The 27725-nt window shown below is 40.6% G+C and overlaps 1 protein-coding gene across 1 annotated transcript; it reads right to left on the bottom strand.

Annotated features, from left to right (window-relative positions):
* Positions 1 to 83: 83 nt before the first annotated feature.
* Positions 84 to 27430, bottom strand: PLAA (phospholipase A2 activating protein). The gene is made up of 14 exons (XM_074952104.1): positions 27161 to 27430; positions 21836 to 22029; positions 19423 to 19523; positions 19206 to 19326; positions 18702 to 18869; positions 17329 to 17464; positions 16643 to 16812; positions 15753 to 15910; positions 14583 to 14802; positions 12940 to 13008; positions 12085 to 12159; positions 10915 to 11016; positions 7100 to 7264; positions 84 to 870 (listed from the first exon to the last, which is right to left on the bottom strand). The coding sequence occupies exons 1-14, from the start codon at positions 27307 to 27309 to the stop codon at positions 305 to 307; spliced, it is 2394 nt and encodes a 797-aa protein (XP_074808205.1). The 5' UTR covers positions 27310 to 27430; the 3' UTR covers positions 84 to 304.
* Between the last annotated feature and the right edge of the window lie 295 nt (positions 27431 to 27725).

Genomic DNA, 27725 nt, shown 5'->3' on the forward strand with positions numbered 1-27725 from the left:
CCTTCCAAGTACAGACCTGGTTTGACCCTGTTTAGCTTGACATATTTAATGAGCTCATCACTCAAGACAGTATAGTTCATACCAGCGTCTCATGTATCCCAGACAGTAAAACATAATTTACAATCAGTGCAAAAGTTTATTAGGTTGTTCCACTCATGACAAGTTAGATCTTCATCAAATTTGAAATTCTCCCACAATATTTTTTCAGTTATATTCAGTCATGTAAAATATGAAAGGAAAAAAAAAAACAAAAAAAACCAACATTATTTCGCTACATTCCTAGGTGCCCAAGTGCTAAAAAAAGTTACAGCAGATTAAGGACAAACCTACAGCATTTGCTTACTTTAGCTGGTTCTGATACAGAGGCATATTTTTTAATTTGAGAGTCAACTCCTAGAGACTTGGCTAATTGCACAGCATTTGTATCGTCACTGATTAATGTCCCAAGAGCCACAAGCAGTCTAAAAATGGCTTCAAGGTCTTGAACAACTTCTATGACTGTGCTGATTACTGACAAACACTGAGCTTTTCCCTCAATGTTATTAACTTTATGTAACCAAACAGCATAGTTCAACGTCAACGTGGCCAGTGCGATGTGAATGTTCTTATTGCTGCCCAATTTCAGTTCTATTGCATGTGACATTATTGTGTCCCTCTGTGACATCATGAGCCTCTGGCCTGCCTGGCTGACAAAACAATTGCAAAGAGTTCTAAGTGCCAGTAACTGGTTTGCCTGTTTTCCGTTACGGCTCAGAAATTTTAGGAGATGGCTGCTGAATCGTATGCTATCCTTTTCACTGCAGAAATTCTCATTCACGCTGGGATGCCTGATAGACAATCGAAGAATGTCTAATGCTGGAAAGACAAGATCTAAGAGACAAGAAAAATATTTTAATGCATTACAAACAATGCAATATCTGTGTAAGAACTCTGGAGAGCTTTCCTTATATCTGCAGATCTTTACTCCTGCTTTTGAAAGGAGTACTACTATACAAAGGAACATACAGAGAACAATTAAGATTCAGATAGATCACAACTGCCTAATCCACAAGTACTCAAATATTCAGAAATTCGTATCAAAACGAAAATTGTGTACACAGCCCCAATTGTACAAAAAGTTTCAGATGTCTACCAGAGAAACTTTACTGCCATGGGTATTAACTTCAGAGACAGTCACAGTGCTTCCAAGATACTAGTAAACTATGATGTCCAAAGAATTCAGTCTGACAACACTGAGAAGACAGATACTTCATATGCAACACAGCTGTTTCACAGGTGTTGTCAACTTTTTTCAAAGCATATCATGGGCAACCTCCCATTCCAGATCTCGTAACAGTCTTTGTGACCACTACAGCAACTGTTTACATGGAAAGGAAAATATTTAGTGTATTTTCAGCTGCCCACACTATGTGTTTTATCCAATTTGAAAAAAAATGGAAAGGATGCCATCAACTTGAATCCTAGTTTGTATTTCTAAAGTAAGTTTAAAATATGAATAGTTTCAGGTACTACACCTGCCTCCTAGTTCACATACAAATATCTGTGGCTATAGAACCACTTGAAAACAAAAAACAGCAGACATTGAACAAGGGAAACTGACAATACTGAAACAGACTATATACAAATATACAACTTTAAAAGGAGATTTTTTTCCACCCTTGTAAGCTGTAAGGATAATCTTGGGTATTATTTGTAACAGTTGGTGAAAGATTTCAGGCAGAAAATTTGATTTTTAAGTTGGCACAGTCCCTTTAAATTGTGCTGTCAACTACTGATCTCCATTTTAATTTCCCCAAACCATCTATTCTGTTCCTTTTCCTCTCCTATACATGCTTTCCTGCCCCCAAATCTCCTCCACTCCCCCAGACACACTCCCCTGCACCCCCACTTCCCTGAACAAGATGTCTAAGGTACTAAGAAGTCCAGGCAGTTAATTTCCTGGATATGCTGCCCAATTCCTTCTTCCCCTGGACATTCTTCCCTCTCTGGTGGCTGACAGCTCCAGTCCCACTGATGGATCCTGTTTTTCCTTTTTAGCAGCAGGGCTTTTTTACCATCAGCTGCACCTGGTCCTCCTCTTCACATGCACCTGTTTTTACAGGCATCCAGGCTCTTTGGAATGAAGAGACTGTACACCCGTAAAAGCACTAGAAACATGTAGGTGTCAGCACTGGTCTACAGAGATGTGGGAGATTGTAGTATGGTTCACTGCTATGTTTCACAACTTTTTATCTAATGTACAAAAATCCATATTAAATCTCTTAAATGTGATTTGTTTAAAAAAGTTAGTTTTCTACTTAAAATGTCACATTAGCATTAGTTTGATATAAGGTTAATTTTAAATTCAGTTTCCTCCGAGTTCAGCGGACACAGTGCACCCAATTGATTTACACAGGCTATAAATCTCAACCTGACTAAAGAGCCACCGTCCACTATGGTGAGTGCTGCACTGGGGGGCTGTGTTGTGAGTTGGTGTGGTGAATATCCGAGTGTCTGTCTACTGTGACCATTTGTTTGGCTGGTGCTAGTTGCAGGCACTGTTTGACCGTGTGGTTGGTTGTTTGAAAAGTGTGAATTGGGCGTCCTTTGTTCCAGGTGGGCCTTGAGTGGTTGATTGGAGGGACGGTTTTGAGCCTGGGCAACTGCTTTGAGCCAGCAGCCTTATTAAAAAAAGCAAACAATTTTGAACCGAATGAGCTGCGAACGGAGAAGCAAACAGGCAGTTTGCCTGTGGAGATTTCCCACAGAGCTTTTGCCTTTCAGGCTTCTGTGAGCAGTAAATACAACATCTGAAGAGGCTCTTAGAAGGAAGACAATATGGATAGTGAGCGATCAGCTGTTGTGACCGGCACAGGATGTGCCATGTTTTTCTTTCTCCCAGAGGATAGAAACGACTTCTGTACAAGTGCAAGCTGGTCTCCATATTGGAAGAGAAGATTAAAGAACTAGAGACGCAAGTATCAACCCTGCGTTGCATCAGAGAAAATGAAGACTTTCTGGATAGAAGCCAGCATTTGGTACTGCAGGCACAGCATGCTGAAGAATCAGAGGGAAGTGCAGAACATGGAAGAAAATTGGCAGCATGTGACCTCCAGAAGAAGAAAGAGGAGAACCCACGTACCCCCAATGCAGATAGAAAAAGAAACTGTTTTCAGGCTCTCTGCACAGGTACTACTGCGGAGAATGGTTTGGAAGAGTCATCTGAGGGAAGGGGTCAGGAGACCCCATCGACTGGAAAGCATGGGTGGCATTGTCCTAAGGATGGGGGGGAGAGGGGTGGTGGGACCACCATTCCCAAGAGGAGGAGATGGGTGGTGGTGGTGGTCGGGGACTCCCTCCTAAGGGGGAATGGAGTTATCCATCTTCCGTCCAGACCAGGAAACTCAAGAAGTGTGCTGCTTGCCTGGAGCTAGAATTCAGGATGTGACGGAGTGTCTGCCAAGACTGATCAAGTACTTGGACCACTACCCTTTACTACTTCTCCACGCGGGTGCCAATGATACTGCCAAGAATGACCTTGAGCGGGTCACTGCAGAGTATGTGGCTCTAGGAAGAAGGATAAAGGAGTTTGAGGTGCAAGTCGCGTTCTTGTTTATCCTCCCTGTTGAAGGACAAAGCCCAGGTAGGGACCATCGTATTGTGGAAGTAAATGCGTGGTTACGCAGGTGGTGTCGGAAAAAGGGCTTTGGATTCTTTGACCATGGAATGTTGTTCCGGGAAGGATTGCTAGGAAGAGATGGGATCCACCTAACGAAGAGAGGGAAGACCATATTTGCAGGCAGGCTTGCTAATCTAGTGAGGAGGGCTTTAAACTAGGTTTGCCAGGGGATGGAGACCTAAGCCCTGAGGTAAGTGGGATACCGCGAGGAAACACAAGGAGGAGGGTGCAACAGGGAAGGCCTCCTGATTCACACTGAGAAAGTAGGGCAATCGGCTAGTTATCCTATGTGCCGGTACACGAACACAAGAAGCCTGGGAAACAAGCAGGAAGAATTGGAAGTTCTGGCACAGTCAAGGAACTATGATGTGATTGGAATAACAGAGACTTGGTGGGGAAACTCACATGACTGGAGCACTGCCATGGATGGGTATAAATTGTTCAGGAAAGACAGGCAGGGGAGAAAAGGTGGAGGAATTGCACTGTATGTAAAAGAGTAGTATGATTGCTCAGAGCTCCAGTATGAAACTGGAGAAAAGTCTGTTGAGAGTCTCTGGGTTAAGTTTATAGGTGAGAGCAACAAGGGTGATGTTGTGGTGGGTGTCTGCTATAGACCACCAGACCAGGAGGATGAGCTAGATGAGGCTTTCTTCGGACAACTAACAGAAGTTTCCAGATCACAGGCCCTGGTTCTCCTGGGGGACTTCAATCACCCTGACATCTGCTAGGAAAGCAATACAGCAGTGCACAGACAATCCAGGAAGTTTTTGGAGAGTGCTGGGGACAACTTCCTGGGGCAAGTGCTGGAGGAACCAACTAGGGCCCGTGCTCCTCTTGATCTGCTGCTCACAAACAGGGAAGAATTGGTAGAGGAAGTACAAGTGGGTGGCAACCTGGGCAGCAGTGATCATAAGATGGTCGACTTCAGGACTCTTACAAAAGGAAGAAAGGAGAGCAGCAGAATACAGACCCTGGACTTCAGAAAAGCAGACTGACTCCCTCAGGGAAATGATGGGCAGGATCCCCTGGGAGGCTAATATGAGGGGGAAAAGCAGTCCAGGACAGCTGGCTGTATTTTAAAGAAGCCTTATTGAGGGCACAGGAACAAACAATCCCGATGTGCAGAAAGAATAGCAAATATGGCGTCTTAACAGAAAAATTTTCTGTGAGCTTCAGCACAAAAAGGAAGCTTACAAGAAGTGGAAACTTGGACAGATGATTAGGGAGAAGTATAAAAATACTGCTCGAGCATGCAGGGGTGTAATCAGGAAGGCCAAAGCACAATTGGAGTTGCAGCTAGCAAGGGATGTGAAGGGTAACAAGAAGGGTTTCTACAGGCATATTAGCAACAAGAAGGTGATCAGGGAAACCATGGGACCTTTACTGAATGGGGGAGGCAACCTAGCGACAGAGGATGTGGAAAAAGCTGAAGTACTCAATGTTTCCTGCCTTGGTCTTCAGACAAGGTCAGCTCCCAAACTGCTGTACTGGGAAGGAGGTGAGCAGTGCTCAGTGGTGAAAGAACAGGTTAAGGACTATTTAGAAAAGCTGGACATGCACAAGTCTATGGGGCCGGATGCAATGCATCCGAGGGTGCTGAGGGAGTTGGATGATGTGATTGCAGAGCCATTGGCCATTATCTTTGAAAACTCGTGGTGATCAGGGGAGGTCCCAGACAATTGGAAAAAGGCAAATATAGTGCCCATCTTTAAAAAAGGGAAGGAGAATCTGGGGAAACTACAGCCTCACCTCAGTCTCCAGAAAAATCATGGAGCAGGTCCTCAAGGAATCCATTTTGAAGCACTTGGAGGAGAGGAAGGTGATCAGGAACAGTCAATATGGATTCACCAAGGGCAAGTCATCCCTGACCAACCTGATTGCCTTCTATGATGAGATAACTGGCTCTGTGGATATGGGAAAAGTAGTGGACGTGATATACCTTGATTTTAGTAAAGCTTCTGATACAGTCTCCCACAGTATTCTTGCCAGCAAGTTAAAGTATGGATTGGATGAATGGACTAAGGTGGATAGAAAGCTGGCTAGATTGTTGGGCTCAACGGCTTGATGTCTAGTTGGCAGCCAGTATCAAGCAGAGTGCCCCAGGGGTCGAACCTGGGTCCGGTTTTGTTCAACATCTTCATTAATGATCTGGATGATGGGATGGATTGCACCTTCAGCAAGTTCGCGGAATACACTAAACTTGGGGGAGACGTAGATATGCTGGAGGGTAGGGATAGGGTCCAGAGTGACCTAGACAAATTGGACGATTGGGCAAAAGAAAATCTGATGAGGTTCAACACGGACAAGTGCAGAGTCCTGCACTTATGACGGAAGAATGCCATGCACCACTACAAGCTGGGGCCCGACTGGCTAAGCGGCAGTTCTGCAGAAAAGGACCTGGGGATTACAGGGGACAAGAAGCTGGATATGAGTCAACAGTGTATCCTTGTTGCCAAGAAGGCTAACAGCATATTGGGCTGCCTTAGTAGGAGTACTGCCAGCAGATCGAGGGAAGTGATTATTCCCCTCTATTCGGCACTGGTGAGGCCACATCTGGAGTATTGCGTACAGTTTTGGGCCCCCCAACCACAGAAAGTATGTGGATAAACTGAAGAGAGTCCAGTGGAGGGCAATGAAAATGATTAGGTGGCTGGGGCATATGACTTATGAGGAGAGGCTGAGGGAACTGGGCTTATTTAGTCTGCAGAAGAGAAGAGTGAGGGTGGATTAGATAGCAGCTTTCAACTACCTAAAGGGGGGTTCCAAAGAGGATGGAGCTGTTCTCAGTGGTGGCAGATGACAGAACAAGGAGCAATGGTCTCAAATTGCAGTGGGGGAGACCTAGGTTGGATATTAGGAAAAAATGTATTTCACTAGGAGGGTGGTGAAGCACAGAAATGGGTTACCTAGGGAGGTGGAATCTCCATCCTTAGAGATTTTTAAGGCCCAGTTTGACAAAGCCCTGTCTGGGATGATTTAGTTGGGGTTGTTCCTGCTTGGAGCAGGGGGTTGGGAAGAGACCTCAGGAGGTCATCTATTCAACCCTAATCTTCTATGATTTCCCAGCTGTAGGCAGAATACAACTGAAATACTTCAAAACTCAAGTACTGGTACACCTAATCGCTTCCAGTTGGGCCAGTTTCAGCTTAATCCAATGAGCTCCTGAGAGGATGCATTCCGTGAAGTTTTGGAGGTTTACAGAGTAGCTTTTGAACATCTGGGTTTAAACAATGGCAGAACGACATGCTTTTAAGAGAAACAATCATGGAAAAATCTAAGGCACCATAATACAAAGTTAATTACTTTCCTTCCTCAAATAACTATGGATGAATATTTTAAGGGAACAGATACATTGTGGAGGTACAACTCAAAGGAAGGGATAGATGAAGAGGAGCTTCCCAATTATCTCCTGCCCATCCATATAATGTGTTTATTTCATACCTTCTGGCCAGTTAATTGCTTTCCACAAAGTTTGAAGTTGTTGTGCTGTTGGTGTTTCTGCAGAGGTATTACATGTTACAAAGAGTAACTTTTCTAGGAGTATCAGATCATCTTCAGTTAGCTTTTGTTCTTCAGGTGTGCTTCCATTAAGTTCCTTTAGTTTGCCTGTGCAACCAAAAAACCCCAAAAGGTTAGTCTGTGCCAGTAGATTTTCACCACCTGAAATACTTACAAAGCACTTTCCAGAGAATCTCAAAGCATTTTAGAAACATCAAGCCCCCTACTATTTTCACAACTTTTCTTCTGTAGATTTTTTGCACGGAAATTATTTTGCTTGACTTCACAACCTTTCAAATTCAGTTTTTCACAAATGGCTATTTTTCACAATCATCATTTCCAAGATCACCCAGCAAGTCAGCAGCAAAGCTGAGGTACAATCCCAAAATTTAGATCCTTGATTCCCTGCTCTAGCCACAATATTCCATGAATAACATTATTTCTGGCATAATCTTGTCCCAGAGAAGTCTGGACTTCCTAAGCTTAAGTTATAAAAATACATCAATAATATTAGTTCATACTTTATCATTTTGAATTTCTCATTAAGAGACTTGATATTAGACTCAAGAATGTTCAAGAAAGAGCTGGTTACAGAAGTACATAACACTATCTGCTTTTGAAAATTTGCAGCGAAGTGTTTTAAAATGGGGGGAGAGATTTTGAACTCATATCTATGATACTGAAACATGTCAGCTGACAGTGGTAAAGGACCATATCACCACAAATTAGTTTTGAGTGTTTATAGCTGTATTTTTTCCCCCTTATCTTTTGATCATCAGGGTAGGTAAAGTATGGGAAGGCTGGGTAATTCAAAGTTAAACTGAGTCAAGATGTGCTCGGAAACGATTGAAATCTTAATATGCATACTTCCTTGTTAAGTGCCATGGAACATGTAATCACCTTATCATTCAAAAAACCTTTGAAACTAAAATTAGTTTCAACTATGCTAATTTAAGAACAAAATGTTTATAATATATATAATATATTCCAAAATTTTACAGCTTGCCACAAAGTTTGATTCACTGATGCACATACGCCTTCTAAAGGTCACAAATTCCAGTTCTACAGAAAGTTAGAAGCAGGAGTACCACTTCAACTACCTCTACCCTTTCTTGTCAAATTTATAGAGGACAATCAATGGGAAGTCCTGGAAGGACTAGTTGAGAGTCTTTCTTGAGGGAAAACAAAAAACAAAACACACTACACTAAATTTGTAGTTGGGGGCTCTAGCTCCCGAGTTCCATACTCTTATTGTTTGAACAATTCACTCACACAGGGCTAGTAGGAAAAACTTTCCTGGGTGAGTGATATCAACGTTTGCAGAATCTACGCTTTCATTAAAAAAAAAATTCTAGCCCTTGTGGTTGCAAATTTCAGTTCTCACAGCTATTACTGGAAACCCTATGGGCAGCAATTAAACTGGCAAAAATTAGTCAGTTTCATTCTCCATCATATAGGGAAAATCTAGGAGTAATAGCAGAGGCAGGACTGGAGCTATTTACTAGAGAGAACTCCCCACAAATGAAGGCATGGGATTAGCAGAGACCACCACTATACTCAAGCAACCCGCAGCTTATAGAGTTTGAGGAAGAATGTTCTCTCTCTACCATTGGCATGTGAAGTAGTGGTGTGGGGGGTACTGCAGCACCCCCAGGTTTTATGTAGGGCTGCTGGCCCCGCGCCCCAGCCACTGGTTCTGTGCATAAAACTGGGGGTGTTTCCCCTGCCTATGCCCTGCTCCTGGCCCTCCGCCTGCACTCTGCTCCCTAACCCCTCATCTCACCTGGGGCTCAGGTCCTAGCTGCCAGCCCCAACCCTGCTCCCAGGCCTCCACTCCCGGGGCTCTACTCCTGAGGCCCCCGTGACCCCACACCCAACCAGGGCTCTGCGCTTGGCCCCGCACATGGAGTCCTGGCTGTCGGACCCTGCCCAGGGCTCCGCTCCTGGCCCCATGCCCACCCCCAGCTGTGGCCTCGGCCCCTTTACCCCATCTGGGTCCCCTGCTCCCAGAGACACAGCCCTGCTCCTAGCCTTGGGGTGGGATGGGGGGGCAGACAGGGGTAAGGGGCTGGCTTTCAGCACCCCCCACTACTAAAAATGTTCCAGCGCCACTGCTCTCTACCCTCTAGCAGTCTGGGTCTGGAGTTCACACTGATCAGATATTTTCTAGTACTGAGTACAAAATATAGAACCCCAAGAGGTGGTCAAAGGACAGCACCCTGGTAGTAATCCCACCACTCTTCATTTTCCAAGCAGCTGGGGTAAGGTTATAGGCATGTTAGCCCTGGACAGTGGGACACTTTATTTTAGTTCAGTCCTCTGGCTATTGGGTATTTGGTACATTTTCAAGCCCCATAAGGTGGGAAGATGGGGAGAGGGTGATCGTAAAATCTCTCCTTCCCACCCACATTTATGCATCATTTCACTTTCATAAGCTCTTTAGGGTAGGACTATGTCATCCCGTAAATGTGTATAGCACCTCTCATTTTGAGTTACTATCATATCAAGTATAGTTTTATAGGACTCCCTAGGTACAGAAAATACAGACAAAAAAAGAAGGGAAGAGATTTTGGGGACAGATGAGACAGAAAACATAAACGAACTAGCAAACAATAAAGGGGGGGGGGACGAGGGAGAGTAAGAAAAGTGAAGTGACAGTGAAAACAAACACTATGATCTACTACAGCAAAGAGAGAGTGGAGTCAAGGCAGAAAAGGAAAAGTCTAACAAAAGCAAGGTACATTTAAATGAATTCAATAGAAAGTTTGTTCACTGTAAATTACAATTAAATACTGTACACCAGTTGTTCTCAACTGGGGTCCAAGGCCCCCTGGGGGGCTGTGAGCATGTTTCAGAGGGTCCTCCAAGTAGGGCCAGTGTTAGACTTGCTGGGGCCCCTGGCAGAAAACTGAAGCCCTGCCACCTGGGGCTGAAGCCTGGAGCCCCGCCACCTGGGGCTGAAGCCAAAGCCTGAGCAACTTAGCTTTGCGGGGGCCCCTGTGGCACTGGGCCATGCAACTGCCCTGCTTGCTACTCCCTAATTCCGGCCCTGGCTTTTATATTCAGAAAACCAGTTGTTGTGGCACAGGTGAGCTATGGAGTTTTTAATAGCATGTTGGGGGGCCTCAGAAAGAAAAAGGTTGAGAACCCCTGGTGTACATGACTATTTTACTTCGTGGGTTACACAGGATGTCAGGCTAGATGAGAAGAATGTCCCCTTTGGACTTGGTCTAGGAAAGTGCAGGGGACATGACTGTGTAACACAGCACGGAGGACATGACTACCCAGCATACTGGGTGAATTTTTCGAGCCCTGGCTATACATTCCAAATCAAAGGATGTCCTCCTGAAGCCAGCAAGGGCTGGGAACATTGTGGAGTTTTATTGCAACGGGGGAGCAAGACTTGTATCACTCAGATTCACCAATTCAGTGCGCAAAATCCCCAAAAAGAGCAAGAATAGGCATGCAAGACTTGTATTACAGGGAGAACAAAGTATATATTTTATATAAAAAAAATTAGTCCCTTGTGAAATTCAGTCTAGACTCCCAATTCCCCATGGTCTGGATTTTCAAATACCCTTCCATATTGTAGGTCTGGCTGGAGCTGTGACAACGATATCCATTGTGCAGGACTAAAAGGTTGGAGAGGTGGTAGAAATAATGTAGCTTCTTGGAGGGGTTGAGAAAGAGTGGAGAATTAGTTTAACCAAAATTAGATTTAAGAATTTAAAAAAAAAACCACACACACAAAAACTCACCCAATATTTGTGTGGGGTTGGCCTGGTCAAAAGTGACAGCTTCCTTCTTTGGAAAATAAATATTTTCAGCTTTAGCATCGGTTGCTTGATAAGCGCCTTTTCCTACACAAGGTAAAGAGGATATTAGAAATTCAACAGAGAATAGCGTTTGATAACAAGTAATAACTTCCTTTCAGAAAGTTAAACTTGCTGGCTATATATTTCTATATTTGTTGCTCCTGCAGTTTGTCAATAGTTATGCCATTAGTGCTTACAATAGTTACAAACCCAAAAGGCCATAATTATAAACATAATTCATTCATAATTGGATTTTTTCCAAATGCTTTCCTACACAATAGCAAGTGCATAACTAGGATTTCACTGTAATCCAAACAAACATCATTCAGTTCACAAACTTTTCATTGGTTCAAATATTCCAAGATCAGAAGGGATAATTGTGAACATCTAGTCTGACTTCCTATGTATTACAACCCACATATCTCCCCCAAAATAATACTTAGAATTGGAGAGTAGATACCATATTTGACACACAAGTATGGACAGTCCACATTTTAGTAAAAAAACAAAACAAAACACCCCTTTATCTTCACGGTGTCATATTCACAATAAAGAGGCTAATGTAAGGTGGTCTGCATGGGCTACACCTACATTATCTGGAATTGAAGTTTGAGAGATTTCTTTGGAAAGGCAATTTCCCCTATCTTAGCAATGAATTATCAGATTTGATCTATTACCTGTGATCTATTTGCTAGAATTACATCTGAAAAGAATCAACTCACTTAGTAGAATTCACTTAGCCATTTATAACTGACTATACCCATTTCTCTGGTTGGTACCACAGACACCATCTGTATGAGCTGAAACCTATTTAACATACTAAGAGAGAGAGTCACCCTTATATTCCTTTAAGGGGCAGATTAAACACCACATACTTTGATGTTTCACTCTACCATTCCCACTGGAACACAGAATAGAGGAATACAAAAGATGAAAAATGTCTTCCATTTTTCCAATCATTTCAAAGGGTGAACAGGCTTCCTTTTACTACAGTTTTGAAAACAATTGAATTTAATATAAAAATCTCATCTCAAGCATAATCTTATAGTGTTAAAAGAGAAACTGAAGTGAAAGATAAGCATAACCAATTTATTTGCAAGATGAAGTCCTTACCAGTAAATGGATCAACTACTCCACTTGAAGGAGCTAACACATTTGATGCAGAACCAGGGACATAGCGACCAGCACCTAAAAGATGGCAATTGAGGGATTACATTAATGTATACCACTCCAAGGCAGTAAAAAGATAACTAGTTTTTTCCGTTATTGATGAAATTATATCACACAGTCACAATATCTGTATACCCCTTAAAGTAAAAATGTTATTTTTAATTAAATAAAGTTATCCTCAGCATTTCACACAGTTTGAGGATTGTGCTACACTGTGCTACGTTAGCTATGTCCTGTTTCTTCTAGCACAAAACTAGAAATTAAAAAATACAAGCCAAACTGATCCTTCTCAAGTGCCAAGTGATTGTCTTATCCCCACACCAACAGTTGTGGTCACAATCCTGCTAATCTGAAAGTGTTCTATACTATTACATTAAGACAGGTCACTCAGATAAAACCAGAGTAATAAGAAGATACTGAAGTGTAAAATTCTACAGAAAAAACCCAACTCCTAGTTGGCCAAGTGACTTAACAAAAGTTTAGCAAGTATGAGGGTTAAGCACCTTGTTTCCTCTGCAACTGGAGTGGTGGTACATTGTAGAGGACAAACTGAACTGTGTGAGGTGGAGGAGGGAGCCTCATATCACTTCTCCTCACAGTGGATTATCACAGCAGAGAGTCAGTCTGGTCAATCTGAGTCAAGAGGAGTCAATCTGATCAAGATTGTGGCCCCCAAAATGAAGGGATGGGTGGAAATTTACTGCTCTTTGTTGGCCATTGGTTGGGCCTGAATAGGATAAAACCCCACTTTTTGATGCCAGCCAGAGGCATCAGAACAAAAATCAAGTTATGTAATACCTGTGAATGGATCTGGTGCAGGTACAGCATTGGACCCAGATGAAGAGCCTGGAACATAGCGACCACTGCCTGTGAAGTAGTTAGAAAAGGAAAGCCAGTTTATTCTCTTATGTTGATGATAATTTCTACTGAAACCCATTAGTCTCCGCACTGGTCACTCTTCAGATAGCAAAGTGGCTCAAAATGAGGCTGAATTCAGTTTGTGCCTTAATAACCCTTAACTGTGGGATGATAAAGATGTTTTGCAGGGGGTTTTTGTTTCTAAGGAAAATTAGACACACACACTTTCTAGTCATCTAGCCAAGACAACTGAGCACTTTTTTTTTTTCATTTAAAAAAGGTGTACATTTCTACACGTTTGTTGTGACCTTCAGCTTCCTAGCAAATTGCCAAATCAACCATCTATGTTGCAAAATTAAGGCACTCTTGGGTTAAAATCATTCCATTTAGACTGAGATTTACCAGATTTGTAATGTATCTCCAAAAGGAAGATATTAAAAGTCTTGCATACAAAATTATGTCTGTTCATTGAATTTGACTACTCTCAAGAAGTCAGCTCCACACATTTAAAAAAAGACAAAAAGGTTAAAAATGTATTTTATTTTTAAAATAAAATTTTAAAGAAGTTTCCTTGCTACTACTACCACCTTATTAAAATCAATAAATTCCCACCATGTATGCATTTTACCTCTTGTTCTTCAATGGGATTGGAAAATACACATACTAGTCTATCCTATTTAGGTTCTTACACCTTGTTCATTACCATCCGAATACTTTCTAGACTTTCAAAAGACAAACTGGGTGAGGTAATGTCTTTTATTAGACTGACTTAGTGCTTACAGAGAGCTTCTCTTTAGGTCTAAGTAAACAGAAACACTAATATCTGTCAAGTGGGGTTTCTCTCCAACCCCAAGGAATGAACTGCATGTGTATGTTCTTATTAGTTATTTCAACAGTTTATGAAAATCAGATGCAACTGGATTATGAACTAGCAAAATGCTGAATACATTGCAGGGGAATGTTTCAATCTCAATAGAACTTGTAACTGAAATATAAAAGTCTTAAAGTATTTCTATTCAGACTAGAGATTTTTTTTGTTTTTAAAACACTAAGCAAAAAAAAAAAATTGTACTACAATCCCTGGGTTTTTAAATTTAAGGCAAAAAAAAGTTATGCTGCTTTGAAAAGCCGTGTTCCTATTACGGATTATAAAAAGAAAATTAAAGAGTAAATGGAGTAATTTTTTGTTGAAGATTCAATTTAACAAAAAAATGCAAACCCAACACAGCAGTTCAACTAGTAACAATTAAACAAAACATAGAGGAAGTCAATTCAAGTACAGAAGCTAGATCAGGCAAAGCCCCACAGTAAATCAGTGTCTTGCTATGCAAGTACTAGATATTGAATTTGGAAGCTTAGTGGGCTCATATTTGCATGGTAATATACAGAATGCTTTCCCAGCATTCTGCTAAACTGATGTCCCATATTTGTGACCATGCCAACTATATAAAAATATGTTGTACACTGCAGACAGAAAAGAACATGCACCTTATAGTTTGCAGTTTTAATTCAGAAAGATATTAACATCTGAAATCTTAAAGTGTCCACCAGTGATAGTTACCTGTAAGGATTTTTTCTTTTACCTGTAAAGGGATCTGAAAATCCAATGTCTGTATTCCCCAGCGTTTGCCCTTTGGTGTTGTCTATAATAAACTTGGCCACCTGATCCAGAAACATGGCATTTAGATCATTCTTCTGCAGGAAATTGTACGCAGTCAGCCAGGGATCATCACTGATGTTATATGGCAATTTGTAGGAAGGCCCATTTTCATTCACATCAATAGTGAAAACATAATCATATTCCTTTAAGTGGAAATAAAAATGGAAATAAGTCAAAAAGGTGTCAACATTTTTATCTACAGATACATCAAATGTGGACTGTAAGAACAGTACAGGCAAATGATGCCAGACTAAGATTTCTGGTTTTGAGAACATGAATATCCTTGTTATCAGACTTCATTAAAAAGTAAAATATAGTACTCTCCTATGCTGACTGTTTGTCTAAATATTTTATTTTAGAAAATACTGGACACAGTTAAAAAACAAGCGTGGGCTAGATTAGTAAATTTTACCATGAATGGAAGCTACGGTTTCCCTTAGAGTGCAGAGCTGTTCCTTTTGAAAGGGGCAAAGAATAGGAAAACTGAAATCACACTTGTGTGTGTGGCTTTTAGAGACAAACTAATACTAAAAATAATTAAGCAGACACATCACATCAATTCTTGTGAACAAGTTTGGCCATCTACAGAATCTGTAGAGGTTAGAATAGATCAGAGGCACTATAAAATGCAGTCTCGAATGTATGTATGTAGCATGACAAACTAGTGACCTTTTCAGACATACAACTACAACTCTCACTGAAGTCAACAGAAATTGCAGGTACTGAAAAGCAGGCCACAAGATAATCAAAATCTAATGAGACATTAGCAATAAGCAATAAATGAATAAGAACTCAATCCTGAATAGTAAATTAAATACTGTCTAGAGTGTATGTAGTTTTCCACATCAGCTAGTTTGCTCCAGCAAATGCATTTCAGAAATATTAAGGTACATACTATAGGCAACTACAGTATCTAACAGTTCTGCTTCTAAATAAGAGATGTTTGTTAGACCTAGTATCTATAATGAAGTAATGACAAGTACCCAACTTATTTTAAAAAGTTTATTCCAAACAATGACTAGAGTAATGTGGGGTTTTTTGTATGAAGAGTTACTAGAACATCAATACGATGATCTAAGAAAACTTTACATACCTTTCCTTCAAATAAAACCCTTCCAGATGATTGCTGTGTGGCTCCAGACGAGCCAACCACTTCACCAATCTTGATCCACCTCCCTTCACTAACACTCCACTGGTAGGCTTCAACTTTCCCATTATCTTTAATTAGTCGTGTCTGCCCCTCTCTTGTTCCTTGAAATAATTAAAAAAAAAAAAAAAAAAAAAAAAGACACTATATAGCTAGAGAGAAATAAGATAGTGAAGCAGCTTCCAATGAGAAATAATGTTTCCAAGTACACAAACCTTCAAATTTGGCACAGGTTTTGCCTTCTGACTGGAAAAAAACCCAAAACAAAAAAACCAAAACCATCTTTCTGCTTAAGAGCTATCCAAATTATCACTGCTTCCTTTCATTTCACTTGGCTCCATTCTTTTCTTATGGAGATCCTCATTCTGAATTAAGTAAATTTACGATAAAATTTTGATGCAATTAAGACAGTTTTATTTCAACGTTCATGGGTTTGAAAGGGTTAAGTTTGTTTTGTAACTATTTTTTCTTTTTTAGGAAAACAATGCCACATCAAGTTGTCCCTTACTGAGTCACATTGCTAAACAAAAACTGCTGCACTGGTGCATACTAAAGCTATTAAAGGCTCATCATAAATGTAATCTGTTCTATTTCTAGGAAGAGATAGAAGAATATCAATTAAACCCTCAGAAACAAAATATTTTATTAGAGGCATAACAGAGCCTCCATAATACCAGTGAACACAGAATAATGAAATTAATTTTTTTGTTAAAGAACACAATTTAAGTGATCATCAAAGCCTTCTCCATCTCCAGGAGAGATTAAGCTCCTTATAATACAAAACCAAGGTTTATTGTTTGTTTGTTTTTTAATGCAATAGAAACTGAAGAATTTACCAGGTTCTTTCAGATGTTCTCTTCCAGGAAGATCATCAGCATTAATGTCTCCCAAATCACTAGTTTTAGGGTCAATAGTTGCTTGGGAAAGTTCATTTTCAAAAGCTTGAATCTCCTCAGCACTCGCTGTCCGCTCCAAAGACTCTGTAAATACTCTGATAATCCCATCGCTGAATGCGGAGAAATACAACACATTTAAAAATGTAATCTCCATTATCTGATATGTCAAAGTGGTTATGTTCCTAGTATGGAATAAAGTTATTTCTAATATGAATTTATGTAATTTGTTAATTCTAATAGGCTAAAAATCAGTATCTGCTGTACAAAAGATTCGGTTCTCATGCTGGCGTTCTATCACAAAGAAATAAGCAGACAAAGAGTAGAGGTGCCTTGAGGCAGAATACTTCTATCAAATGAACTTTGGTACACAGTAACTGCTAGCCTATCCATGGTACTAAACTTTAAAAACCAGCCACATTTCCAAGGCACCATTTCTTCTGACATTCTCAGAATAGTATAAGTGTTCTACTGAAACGAAGAAAATATAAAACTTCCTCCAAAATAAGAAATGTTATCCTGGAGCAAGGCACTTCTCCCACACACAATGATGCATATAATCAGTTTGACAAAGTGCTTTGCAAATGTAGCGCACTACATATTATACAGACAGAGTGAAGTCTGGATACCTTGTGCCAACCACGATGTCACCATTGTCTAACACACAGCAGCTCCAAACAGACTGAGCTGGAAGTCTGATTATCTGAGCACATTCCCCTCGTTTCCAGATCCTAAGTGACCTGTCCTCTCCAGTGGTTACAAAATCTGGGGAAAAAAAACAAAAACAAAAACACGAATATATAGAAGTTTAATATAACAAAGATAAAAAGGTACAAAGTACCTTCCCGCAGGTAAACACTTAATTAAATACTTCTTGCATCTCCTTAAAGAGGTCTACAGGGAAAGCAGGGTAAAACAGTCATTACTCATTCTTCTTTCTGAAAAAAGTGCTCAAGTGTGTAAACTGGTGGGCTGATCCACTAGCCGGCGAAGGTGAAATTATGCTCTAAACAGCACAGTTCCAGTTTCCTTCTCAGGGGTTTATTAACAAAGCTTAAAAAGCCAAAACAATCTCACCATCATCAGGTCATTGTCTTCCCCCTGGGTCTGCAAGACTTCAGTCTTCACAGCCCTCCCTAGTGGAGGCTCTCTGCCAGCTGGCTCCTGCCCCCTACAGGTGTCCCCTTTGAAGGCCTTACAGGTGCAAGAAAAAAAAAAAAAAAAAGTCTCCTTCTAGGTTCTTCCCAAACCCTGGGCCTCTCCCATCTGCCAATGAGGCAGGAAACCTCATATGCTATTTTCTGTTGAGCACATAACTAGGAGAAACATGCGACCTGCTACTACAGCTGCCAGTTTTAAGGAGTACAAGTACTGTAACAAGTGCACTGAGACATGTGCATGCACCCCCGAGGCCCTGTGCTCTGTTATGGTGCTTTACTTTTCACCAACTGTGCAAACATATTCTATACATCATAGAAAGATCTTATGATTAACACACAAACCTGAGAATCAACTTCTTCTGTGACCTTGGGCAAGTAACAGTCCTGAGCCTTTGTTTTCACATCTAACTCTCTGACGTGTAGTGAAGATTACATAATTAACATTTGCAGCATGCTCTGAGATCCTTCTGCAGAAGTTGCTACAGGAATATTAAGTATTGTCTCTAAGACTATTGCTATGTACAAGTATCATTTTTGCACTATGCTAGGGTACTGATAGGCAGATGGCAACCCGGGCTGAATTCCTGGCCCTGTTGAAGTCAATGGGAGTTCTGCCATTGACTTCAGTGGGCCAGGATTTCACCCGATTCCCAGAACCTTTCGGATCATACCTATTTTCTGAGCAATTTTGAACCCAGATGTTCAAGAACATTTCTCCTCCAGTGACATGTTAATTGTCCATACAGAAAATATAATCAGAGTTCTTTCATCAGCATTCTATAATGGTACCAGAACTACCACTCGTTTTGAAAAGCTATTTTACTTTGGAAGTAAAGTCTTACCTTTACAATGAGGGAAGACAGATATGCTGTATATATAATTTGTATGTCCGTAATAAATTTGAAGACACTCGCCCGAGATCTGCCACCTTCGAATACTGGCATCATTAGCACAGGAAAGAAATTCTGTGTCACTTAAAATTGCTAAACCTCTCACACAATCTTCGTGTCCTTTATAAAGGAAAGAAAAAGGTTTTACGAACAACCAAATATTGCTTTCAGCAGCAGCAGCTTAACATATCAATATCTTATTTTGCAATTTCTTTATCCTAGAAACTGATGTTTAATAACAATCCAGCTTTAAAAAAAATTCCTTTGCTTAGCACTTTCTGAAAATCAGGCCTCTTTAACGTGTCTCAAGTTGGGTACCCAAAAATCACTAGCCACTTTTCAAAAATCTTGGTCTAAATATTAAGTTACTTGAATCCATGAAATTTTCACAAACAGGAAATTAATTCATAAAGATGTCAAATTAGAAAATACTCTCCATTTTACCCAAACACTTACCAGTGAATGTTCTCTCGCATCTGCCTGCTTTCCATAGCTTAATAGTTTTGTCAGCTGAACCAGTCAACATTAATCCCTGTTCAGGCAATATCTTCACTGCCCATACTGCAGCTGTGTGACCCTGTGAACAAGAACAGTGTTAGAATAGCTAGAGAACAACTGAATTTACAAAGCTGTTCAATTATTCATTTGATATACTCATGAAGAACTACTATACCTGCAATGTCATCATGCATTTGTCATTCAACCAGACTTTAGCTGTGGTATCCCATGAGCCACTAAGCAATGTGCCGAATTTCCCAGATGAAAGGCTGCAAACTGGAACAAATAGTCAAATCACCATTCCTATCCTCTGCCCCTTTCTTATTCCAGTAACATATGGAAGGAGATTTTTCTTATGTTAGCAGCATATATTCATGGAACGCAATTTTTTTTAAAGTTGTTTCCAGGGCAAGCCCTTGGGCCTTTCCTCATACTCTGGAAAGGGAATTTAGCATACTTGCAGTCACAGTGCTAACTAGAACTTAATGCTTCAGAGGACATCTCTGTAACACAGAGGACCACTGGAGCCGACTGGCAAACGGTTCACTGTTCTGTAACAGCAACTCCTAGCAGGCCGGACTAACTCACTACACCTAGCACACAGCTTTCATGGTATTTATCCATAAATGTCATGTAAGAGCTTAAATGAAAAGCATCATGCTGATTATTAACATCATTGTGAAATATATGTATAATGAAAACATGTTCCTAAAGTCTGAATCTAGACAGGGCTCACAAACAGGTTTCTGCCAGACAGACAAAGGATGTATATTCACCTGTCTCGGTTCACACATAAGTTAAGCATAGTAAGCCGATACAATTTACATATGAAGTCAACTGGGAGGCAATGAGACTGAACCATAGCAGGTTGTCCTGTTTCTGAGGGCAGCCAATGAACTTTGGGGAACATAAGGAGAAAACAAAAAAAAGACACCCCTTTAACCTGCACCTAGGAAGTAAACGAACAACGCATTTACATTCATGAAAACGGGATCCCAACCAGACTTGGTTGGAGACGCTGCAAAAAGGACATTTATTTATTTTGGGGAGGGAGGGGGAGGAGGAGAAGAAGAGATAAATTGGCTCTAGACAGGAGATTAGTCTGTTAAGTTTAGCCTCTAGAAAGCATGTATTGACTTGGTTTTATATGTAACCCTTCTGGTTTCATTATCCTTACTCACTAAAGTAGAACCTCAGCATTATGAACACCTCGAGAATGGAGGTTGTTCGTAACTCTGAACAAAACGTTATGGTTGTTCTTTTCAAAAGTTTACAATTCAACATTGACTTAATACAGCTTTGAAACTTTACTATGCAGAAGAAAAATGCTGCCCCCCCCCTTTTTTTTTAGTAGTTTACATTTAACACATTACTGTACTATATTTTTTTTTGTCTCTGCTGCTGCCTGATTGTGTACTTCCAGTTCCAAATGAGGTGTGTGATTACCTGGTCAGTTCGTAACTCTGAGTTTCTACTGTACATCTTAAATCTTGATTTTTGATAATAAACTTATGATAGTTTTCACAATAAGTAGACCTTAGTGCTATGGTATTGTACAAGGAACTGATCCCAAACTGAATCATTCAAGCTGATGTGTCTACTGTACCCTTGGGGACAGCATACCTGGTATTACCATGAGTGGATAAGGGGCTGAACACAACAGGGGAACGCTTCAGAGACTCTTGGGTCTGAGTATACCTACTGTTAACCTCCAAGGCAACATAAGGGTTGGTATAGCCCAGAAATTGATCGGGTAACTAACAAACTGGAGGTGTCTGGGAGCTGACTCCCAATTAAGCACAAATAAGTCTGTCTCACGCTGGAGGCAGGGGGGATAACAAGGTGACTCTCAGTGTATGTCTACACTGCAGCAAAACATGCCTGGCTGGCACTGTGAGGGGGTGGGTCCCCAAGCGTCTGAAATTTTATAGCCCTGCAGCCTGAACCCTTCAAGCCCAAATCAGCTAACACTGGTCAGCCACGGGCATGAGGGTATGTCTACACTGCAACGTAAGTCCAGGGTTTGAACTTAGGCTCAAGCCCAATCCCCCTTCCACCTACACACAAAAGCGCTCTAAGCCAGGGCTTGGACCCAGGAATCAAGCCCTATTGCTTTGCAGTGTAGACACATCCCCATTTGGACTCATGCTCTGGGAGTCTGTCAAAAGTATTCCACAATCCCAGGGCCAACTTTATTTGTCCCCTGGACAGTCAAGTTTGGAGCAGATCTCATGGTTTTTTGAACAGTTTGTAAAGTCCCAAGTGGAGCCCTAATTCAATACTGAGGCACCTACGTGGTACCACAACATAAATATTATTAATCCACATAAGTAATTATACATTATGATAGCTGTGCCTTGCTCTGCTGAAAACATGAGTTACTGTGATTAGTTTACAGAGAATCTGAATTATACAAAACCTGCTGATAGCCATATTTGGAAGTAATTCACGATGGAAAAATACTAAAGAATTCTAAGTCTTAGAAAAGCCACATTTTATGAGCCATATTTTATTTTAACCAAGTTAAAGACAATTTGCATTAGTTCCAGCTTTCACAAGGGGAATTACAAAACAAGACCTATACTTACCTGTATTTTTGTGACCCTTAAGGACATAGAGCGGAGCTGTGTTGTCCAGTGTGAAGATGCAAATATTATGGTCATTGCCACCTGTTGCAATTAGCCCATGAGGATAGTTGTCGCTTGAAGGTATGATGCATACACAAGATACAAAATTGGAGTGGCCACTCATACTATGCATTTCAGTAAACCCCCTGTTAGGGCTAAACAGATAAACAGATCAATAAATTTACATTTACCGAATCATAAAAGAAAACATACCCACATCAATTTAAGCTACAGAATGTACTTTATATTCAAAAACTCTTGGACTGATATATATTAACAATAGGCTGAGTCTTAAACAGAAAGAAAAACAGAGCCTTGAAAAAAAAATACAGTTTTCAAATTTTGCAGTACAGTAAGCAATATTTAAACCTGGCCATTTAGTTACTAATAACCTAAAGGAGTCAAGAAGTAAAGCCACTACTTATAATAATATTTACACGTAGGATAGGAGGATTTTTCTGGATAAAGATTTTTGAGTGTCAAGTACCGGTCTTTTACTGAATCCCATGTCCATTTTTAAAGAGTACTGACACACGTTTGCAAAAGTAGAATAAAAAACACTAAATTATTTAAATAGCTACAGAAATTGAGAATAATAATAAATTCAGAAATAAAGTTAGCTTGATAATCATATTTCTTAAAATCTTACTGACTGCCACTTCGTACTGACAAATGTTTAGAAGGTCTCTCCAAAATCAACAGATTTTTCTTCCATTCTATTTCTTTGCTTCGCTTACTAATATTTAATACTTAAGGCTCATGCTGCAAATGGGCATTTTACTACTTTCCAATAATTTGTGTTTTCCTTCCTACACATGCAGTTAGCTTTTTAATATGCATTTTGTAATAGCCCCTTAATTTTATTTTACATTAATTTCCTTTGTTACAGTCAGAGAGTGGGTTGAAATTGTTTCCATAACCCATCTGGTTAGGTTTAATAATAATATAGGCTTCCTGAGACAAGACTAAGAACAGCAAATCTTTGATGTAATAATATATCTATCAAATAATACAATATAATATTTTAATTTAGTATCTAAAACACCTTGTGATCACAAGTCAAGATTTCTGCAATGCATGTACACAAAGGGGTAAAGTTAATGTGCAACTGACCTTAATTTCAGTGCTGAACCACACAACTTTGATGTTGCATTAATAGTTCTGTTTTGAATTTAAGTTTTTTTGTTTTAAGGAAAAGATCATTCTTCAATAACTAAGAAGACACCAATCGGCAAATTATTTATGCTTGTGTCATTAGAAGACATGCGCCAGCTGGCGAAAGGCTGTGTTATCACTACAAACTAAGGCCACAATCCTGTAATTGACTGTGCATGGGCAACAACCCTCCCCTCTTTTGTTCCTTCCTCCCTCTCCAATGTGAAGTACAAGTGGCTTCAATGGGGGACTGCCTGCAAAAATTCTTTTGCTGAATCAAGGCCTAAGTATGCACTTCTATACTCATGCTCAAGCACGATTAGGTATATACCTTTATAAGCATGTATGAGCAAAGGTGAGGGCGTGAGGACTGTACAATTTTCATAACCTGAAGAGCTAATGAACAGATTTTTGAAGTTTTGAACATTTACAGGGTTGCAATTGTAAGCATCTCAACTTACAAAGTGCCTGTTGTAATACTGTTTTTTTTCCACATTCTGATCTTGGATTTTTCACAGCTACACCATAAATGGACAAAAATCATTTACTTTGAAATACTCATATTTTAAAGAGAATGTCAACTAAAAAAATCACACTTCTATGTAAAGGTTTTTTGTTTGTTTTTTTTTAAAACTTATAAGACACACCTCATATTAAAATAAATTAGAGATTCGAGAATATTTCTATTTTTTGGTTTGTTTACATAATAGTTGACGGCTCTCTGTACACAGTTTCAAGGCTTCCTCCGGTCAGTCAGTCTAGTTGAGAGAAAAAGCCATTAAAAATATAAAAATCTGGCAACCTACAGAAGTTGGCAGGTACTGAACCTGAAACAATTTTAAATTAGCTTTCCAGGTACTGTACGCAGCTGTGTGTCTACCTCCTTGAATGTCTCAGATGCACAGGAGTCAGTGAAAATGTTATTTAACCCCACACTCCAAAGGTTTTCTGTAAAAATCATGATCTTCCCCCCACCCCTTCCTTCAGCTTCTCAAGTGCTACATGTAGGTTGAAGTCACAATACAAACAATAGTGGAAGTCACAATAGTCAGCTAAAACCTCTCCTCCACCAAAAAGTAGAAGAACAAAGGGCTACAGCTAAAATTTTGTATATGATAGCTTACTCGTTGATCCCTTTCTGCTGTATCCCTATAATTTCCTAAAGTGGACATATTGCTATTACCTACATTGTGATCACTAACATAGTGGTGGAGAACTAGGAAGAAGAACAAACATGATAAAAGGGAGAGATGTTCGCCATGCTCTCTCTCTTCCACCTCCATCTACAGACACCACCACCAAGCAACTGAAGCGCTGATCAAAGGGGAGAGCCTGGCTGAAGGGCAACCAGCCAGCCTGTTGTGAGAAGCATCTAAGTTTGTAAGGGCACTGAAAGTGTTAAGATCAGCTTAGAATGTTTTTTGCTCAGGATGAATAAAAATCAATGATTTAAAAAAAAAAATTGGATTGTTTTTATTTAAATCGAATTTTTTTGATAAAATGCTTTTTGAGGAAAAACACACCTATCTGAAGATAGTTTTAATTAAGATACATTATAGCTCAAAGAGATCTCATCATGGAATAGGGATTATAAATTCTAATTCTATAGTATGAGACAATAGTGTCATGTACTGTTTAAAAAAAGTTTTGTAAAAGAGTTCCAATAGTTCATGAATTAGGGTCCCAATTTTATGGGGTTCCACAGGCTTCTGTATAGATTATTTAGGTTAATCTTTCTATCTACCCAACGGGACTTAGTGCTCAGTCTAGAAGATACCATCAGGGATGCTTAGTTTTGCAGTTCTCAAACTGGATTTTTATCTCCCGAGGTAACATGCTTGTTAACAGCAAAAGTGTTTTAAAATAAATATATAGAGATGAGAAATAACAGACCTCAACTCTATTGTCCCTCTGCAATTTTGTGCACACAGAGTCAATCTCTTACCTCTCTTTAAGAGTGCAAAGTTTCAAAAAGTTCAATGAATAAAAGATTGTTGGGGGTGGAATAGATCTGGACAAGGAGAAGAAGGCTGGAGATAAATGTGAGAAGCGAGGGACATATGCTTGTTTTGTTAAAATATTGTATGGTTTGCTGTTGAAGAAAAAAATCCAGAAGACTTAATGCTGTTGTTTTAGTTAAAAAAAAAAAACAATTTAAATGTTTGTCTGGTGATGTTCTCCTCCTAATACAGCCTGGAAAGAAAATCCTCCAAATATTAATGATTAACCTGTTGAATTGGAGATAGTTCACCTCCCAATGACTTCATAAATATCTGCTTCAATTATCTTTGGTAAATGAAATAACCAAACACTCATTCGTTTTCTGATATAGCTGTAAAACTAATCTGAAAAGTTTTCAAAATAAATCACTGTTTAAAAATGTATATAGTGTGTACCTTCTAAAAATGAAACCTACATCTATCTCTGACATCTATCTCTGAGTTGTGAAGAATACGTATTAACGTTGTAACCAACAAGAATGCCCTTTTATGTAGAAAACCCATGATTAAATTGAGTCTTGCTGACTAGTGATTTAAATCATGATTAAATCAAATCCACCCTAGTTTTGCTTTTATCTCATTTGACCAAATCGGGCTTGTGCTTTGATTTATAATCACTTAAACAAATTTAGTAACTACAAAAGATTTTATTCTAAAAAATTGTATAGAAAGAGCGGTCTCATTAATTTGGAAGAGAGGACAAATCCCTCCTTTGTGATAAAGTTGTGAGGAAATGTTAAGAGTCTATCCCTCTACACTTTCCCTCACCCAACTCACAGTTTTATATGACAGCCTCCTGGCAAAATATTCAGACAAACTTGTCAATTGCTTCTTTTTCCACTCTGTTAGAAAAGAAAGTGCATACCCACTAAATCAAGGATATGGGTCACAATTTTAAGCTGTGCACATAGCAGGAAATAGGTTTTGCTGATGCCCCAAGTATACACTACATAGCAGTACATCTACTGATTATAACAAAGGATTGTGAATCAGCTCTCAGTTTCAATTAAATGACTCACAGTGTGACCCTAGCAAGTCTACTTAGAAACAAAATTGTAGAGTTGTTTGTAACTCCTAAGATTTTTATAACTGAAAGCCGTCAACAAAAAAGTTTCTCTCTTTTTCAGTTTGTTTTGTGCATTGGACTGTACTTTGTGTATAAATAGTGTCAGCGCATATCATATCTGTGTATTCAGTTTCTACCTTGCTGAAGAGACCATTGTGAACATTAAACGAAGCACAAATACCCGTTTAAAAGACCTGTGAAAAGAATTTTTAAAATGTAGAACATTCTGATCTGCCAAAAACTTGAATGACTTTATTTTTAAAAACTAAGTTTACAGTAGCACTTTAATCTCTTATTGCTTCAATCATCCCATCTATAAACAGGATTCACACATTTATAGGAGGGATGAGAAAAATGTAGCATCCGTAAAGCACTGAGCTAGTGAGATAAAATGAGCTCAAAGAGCATTCTTCCCTGAATTCCCCAAAAAGTAGACACAAGGACTACACTTTATGATCACTCACAGAGCAGCCAGCTATCAAGTTGGAACAGACTGCACAAAAAGCCCTGATAAAGAGCCACCACAAGTCTGCTCACTCCACAGACCTCGGTGTCGTTATTAAACTGAGAGATTCTCAAGGTGTTTAGAGAAAGCCAATGAGCGCAAGCCAATAAGGCTGTAATCCACTTTTAAACAGACACACACACATATATTTAGCAGCTAAAGCCAGCCACAGCAAGAGCAGGGAGATTATACTCCTTTGCACTCAGATTCTGAACGCTGAAGGCCAATTTCAGCTGTGAGACACGCACCCACAGCAAGGAGCCAGGGAAGAGTTTAGCGCCTAGAGCCCAGAAGGAAAGATCAGAGCTAGCCCCGGCGTTCGCGGGGGCACAAGATGCCCCTATTACAGGGGAAGGCTGGGTTAAAGCGGACCCTTATCTCCTTTCTCCCGCGGGCCTGCTACCGGCGCAGCACAGGACTGGGGGGCGCGAGACACGGGGAATCCAAGCGGCTGCCTCTTCGGCTGACAAGGGAAAGCAGAGAGCGGAGCGCAACAGGGGCCCGATCGCGCCACATACCCCCGAAGAGCCAGGGCCCGGCCCGGTCTCTTCAGCACTCACCAGTCAGGGGCCCACAGCCGGGCGGTTCGGTCCCGGGACACCGACACGAAGCCTCCCGGCGGGAACAGGCCGTGACTCAGACCCCGCACGTCCAGCTCGTGTCCCGCCACGGAGCAGCGGAGCCGGTAAGTGCCGCCCGCGCTCACCATGGCCGCGGCTCTCCCTGCAGCCTGAAATCTCGCCTCAGCCCGGGAAAGCCGGCGGGCAGCGGAGGTACGGGACAGAGAGACCCTGACACAGCAACAACAGCCCTTCCCTGCGCCGGAAACCGTCATCAACCAGTGCCGGGCCTCCGCCCCCAGAAGGCGGGGAGACTCCATATCCCAGCATGCGGAGCGCCAGGTGGAGCGGAAAGACCGGTCGGAGATGGCGCGATGTATGCTGGGAGTTGTAGTCTCTGTAGCGCACAGCCGTTAAAAGGTGGCGCATTGCATGCTGGGATGGGTAGGCCCTTAGTACAGCCAATGCCGGGAGCTTTGCAAGTTAGGACTCGCAAATTGCAATGTCCGAATGTCCTTTCCCAGCGCCTCTCTGTGCGGAGGTTCCCATAGGCCTTTCCCCCCTC

This window comes from Natator depressus, chromosome 5 (genome assembly GCF_965152275.1).
Source record: "Natator depressus isolate rNatDep1 chromosome 5, rNatDep2.hap1, whole genome shotgun sequence".
Taxonomy (NCBI): domain Eukaryota; kingdom Metazoa; phylum Chordata; order Testudines; family Cheloniidae; genus Natator; species Natator depressus.

What these genes read in the sequence shown, in the direction of transcription:
- PLAA (XM_074952104.1), bottom strand. Translation starts at nt 27,309, where the DNA reads ATGGTGAGCGCGGGCGGCACTTACCGGCTCCGCTGCTCCGTGGCGGGA. An exon ending in CGGCTGTGGGCCCCTGACTG is followed by an intron (nt 22,030 to 27,160) that starts GTGAGTGCTGAA and finishes TTATCTGTTTAG; the next exon opens with CCCTAACAGGGGGTTTACTG. An exon ending in ATTTTCAGATCCCTTTACAG is followed by an intron (nt 13,009 to 14,582) that starts GTAAAAGAAAAA and finishes ACTACTTCACAG; the next exon opens with GCAGTGGTCGCTATGTTCCA.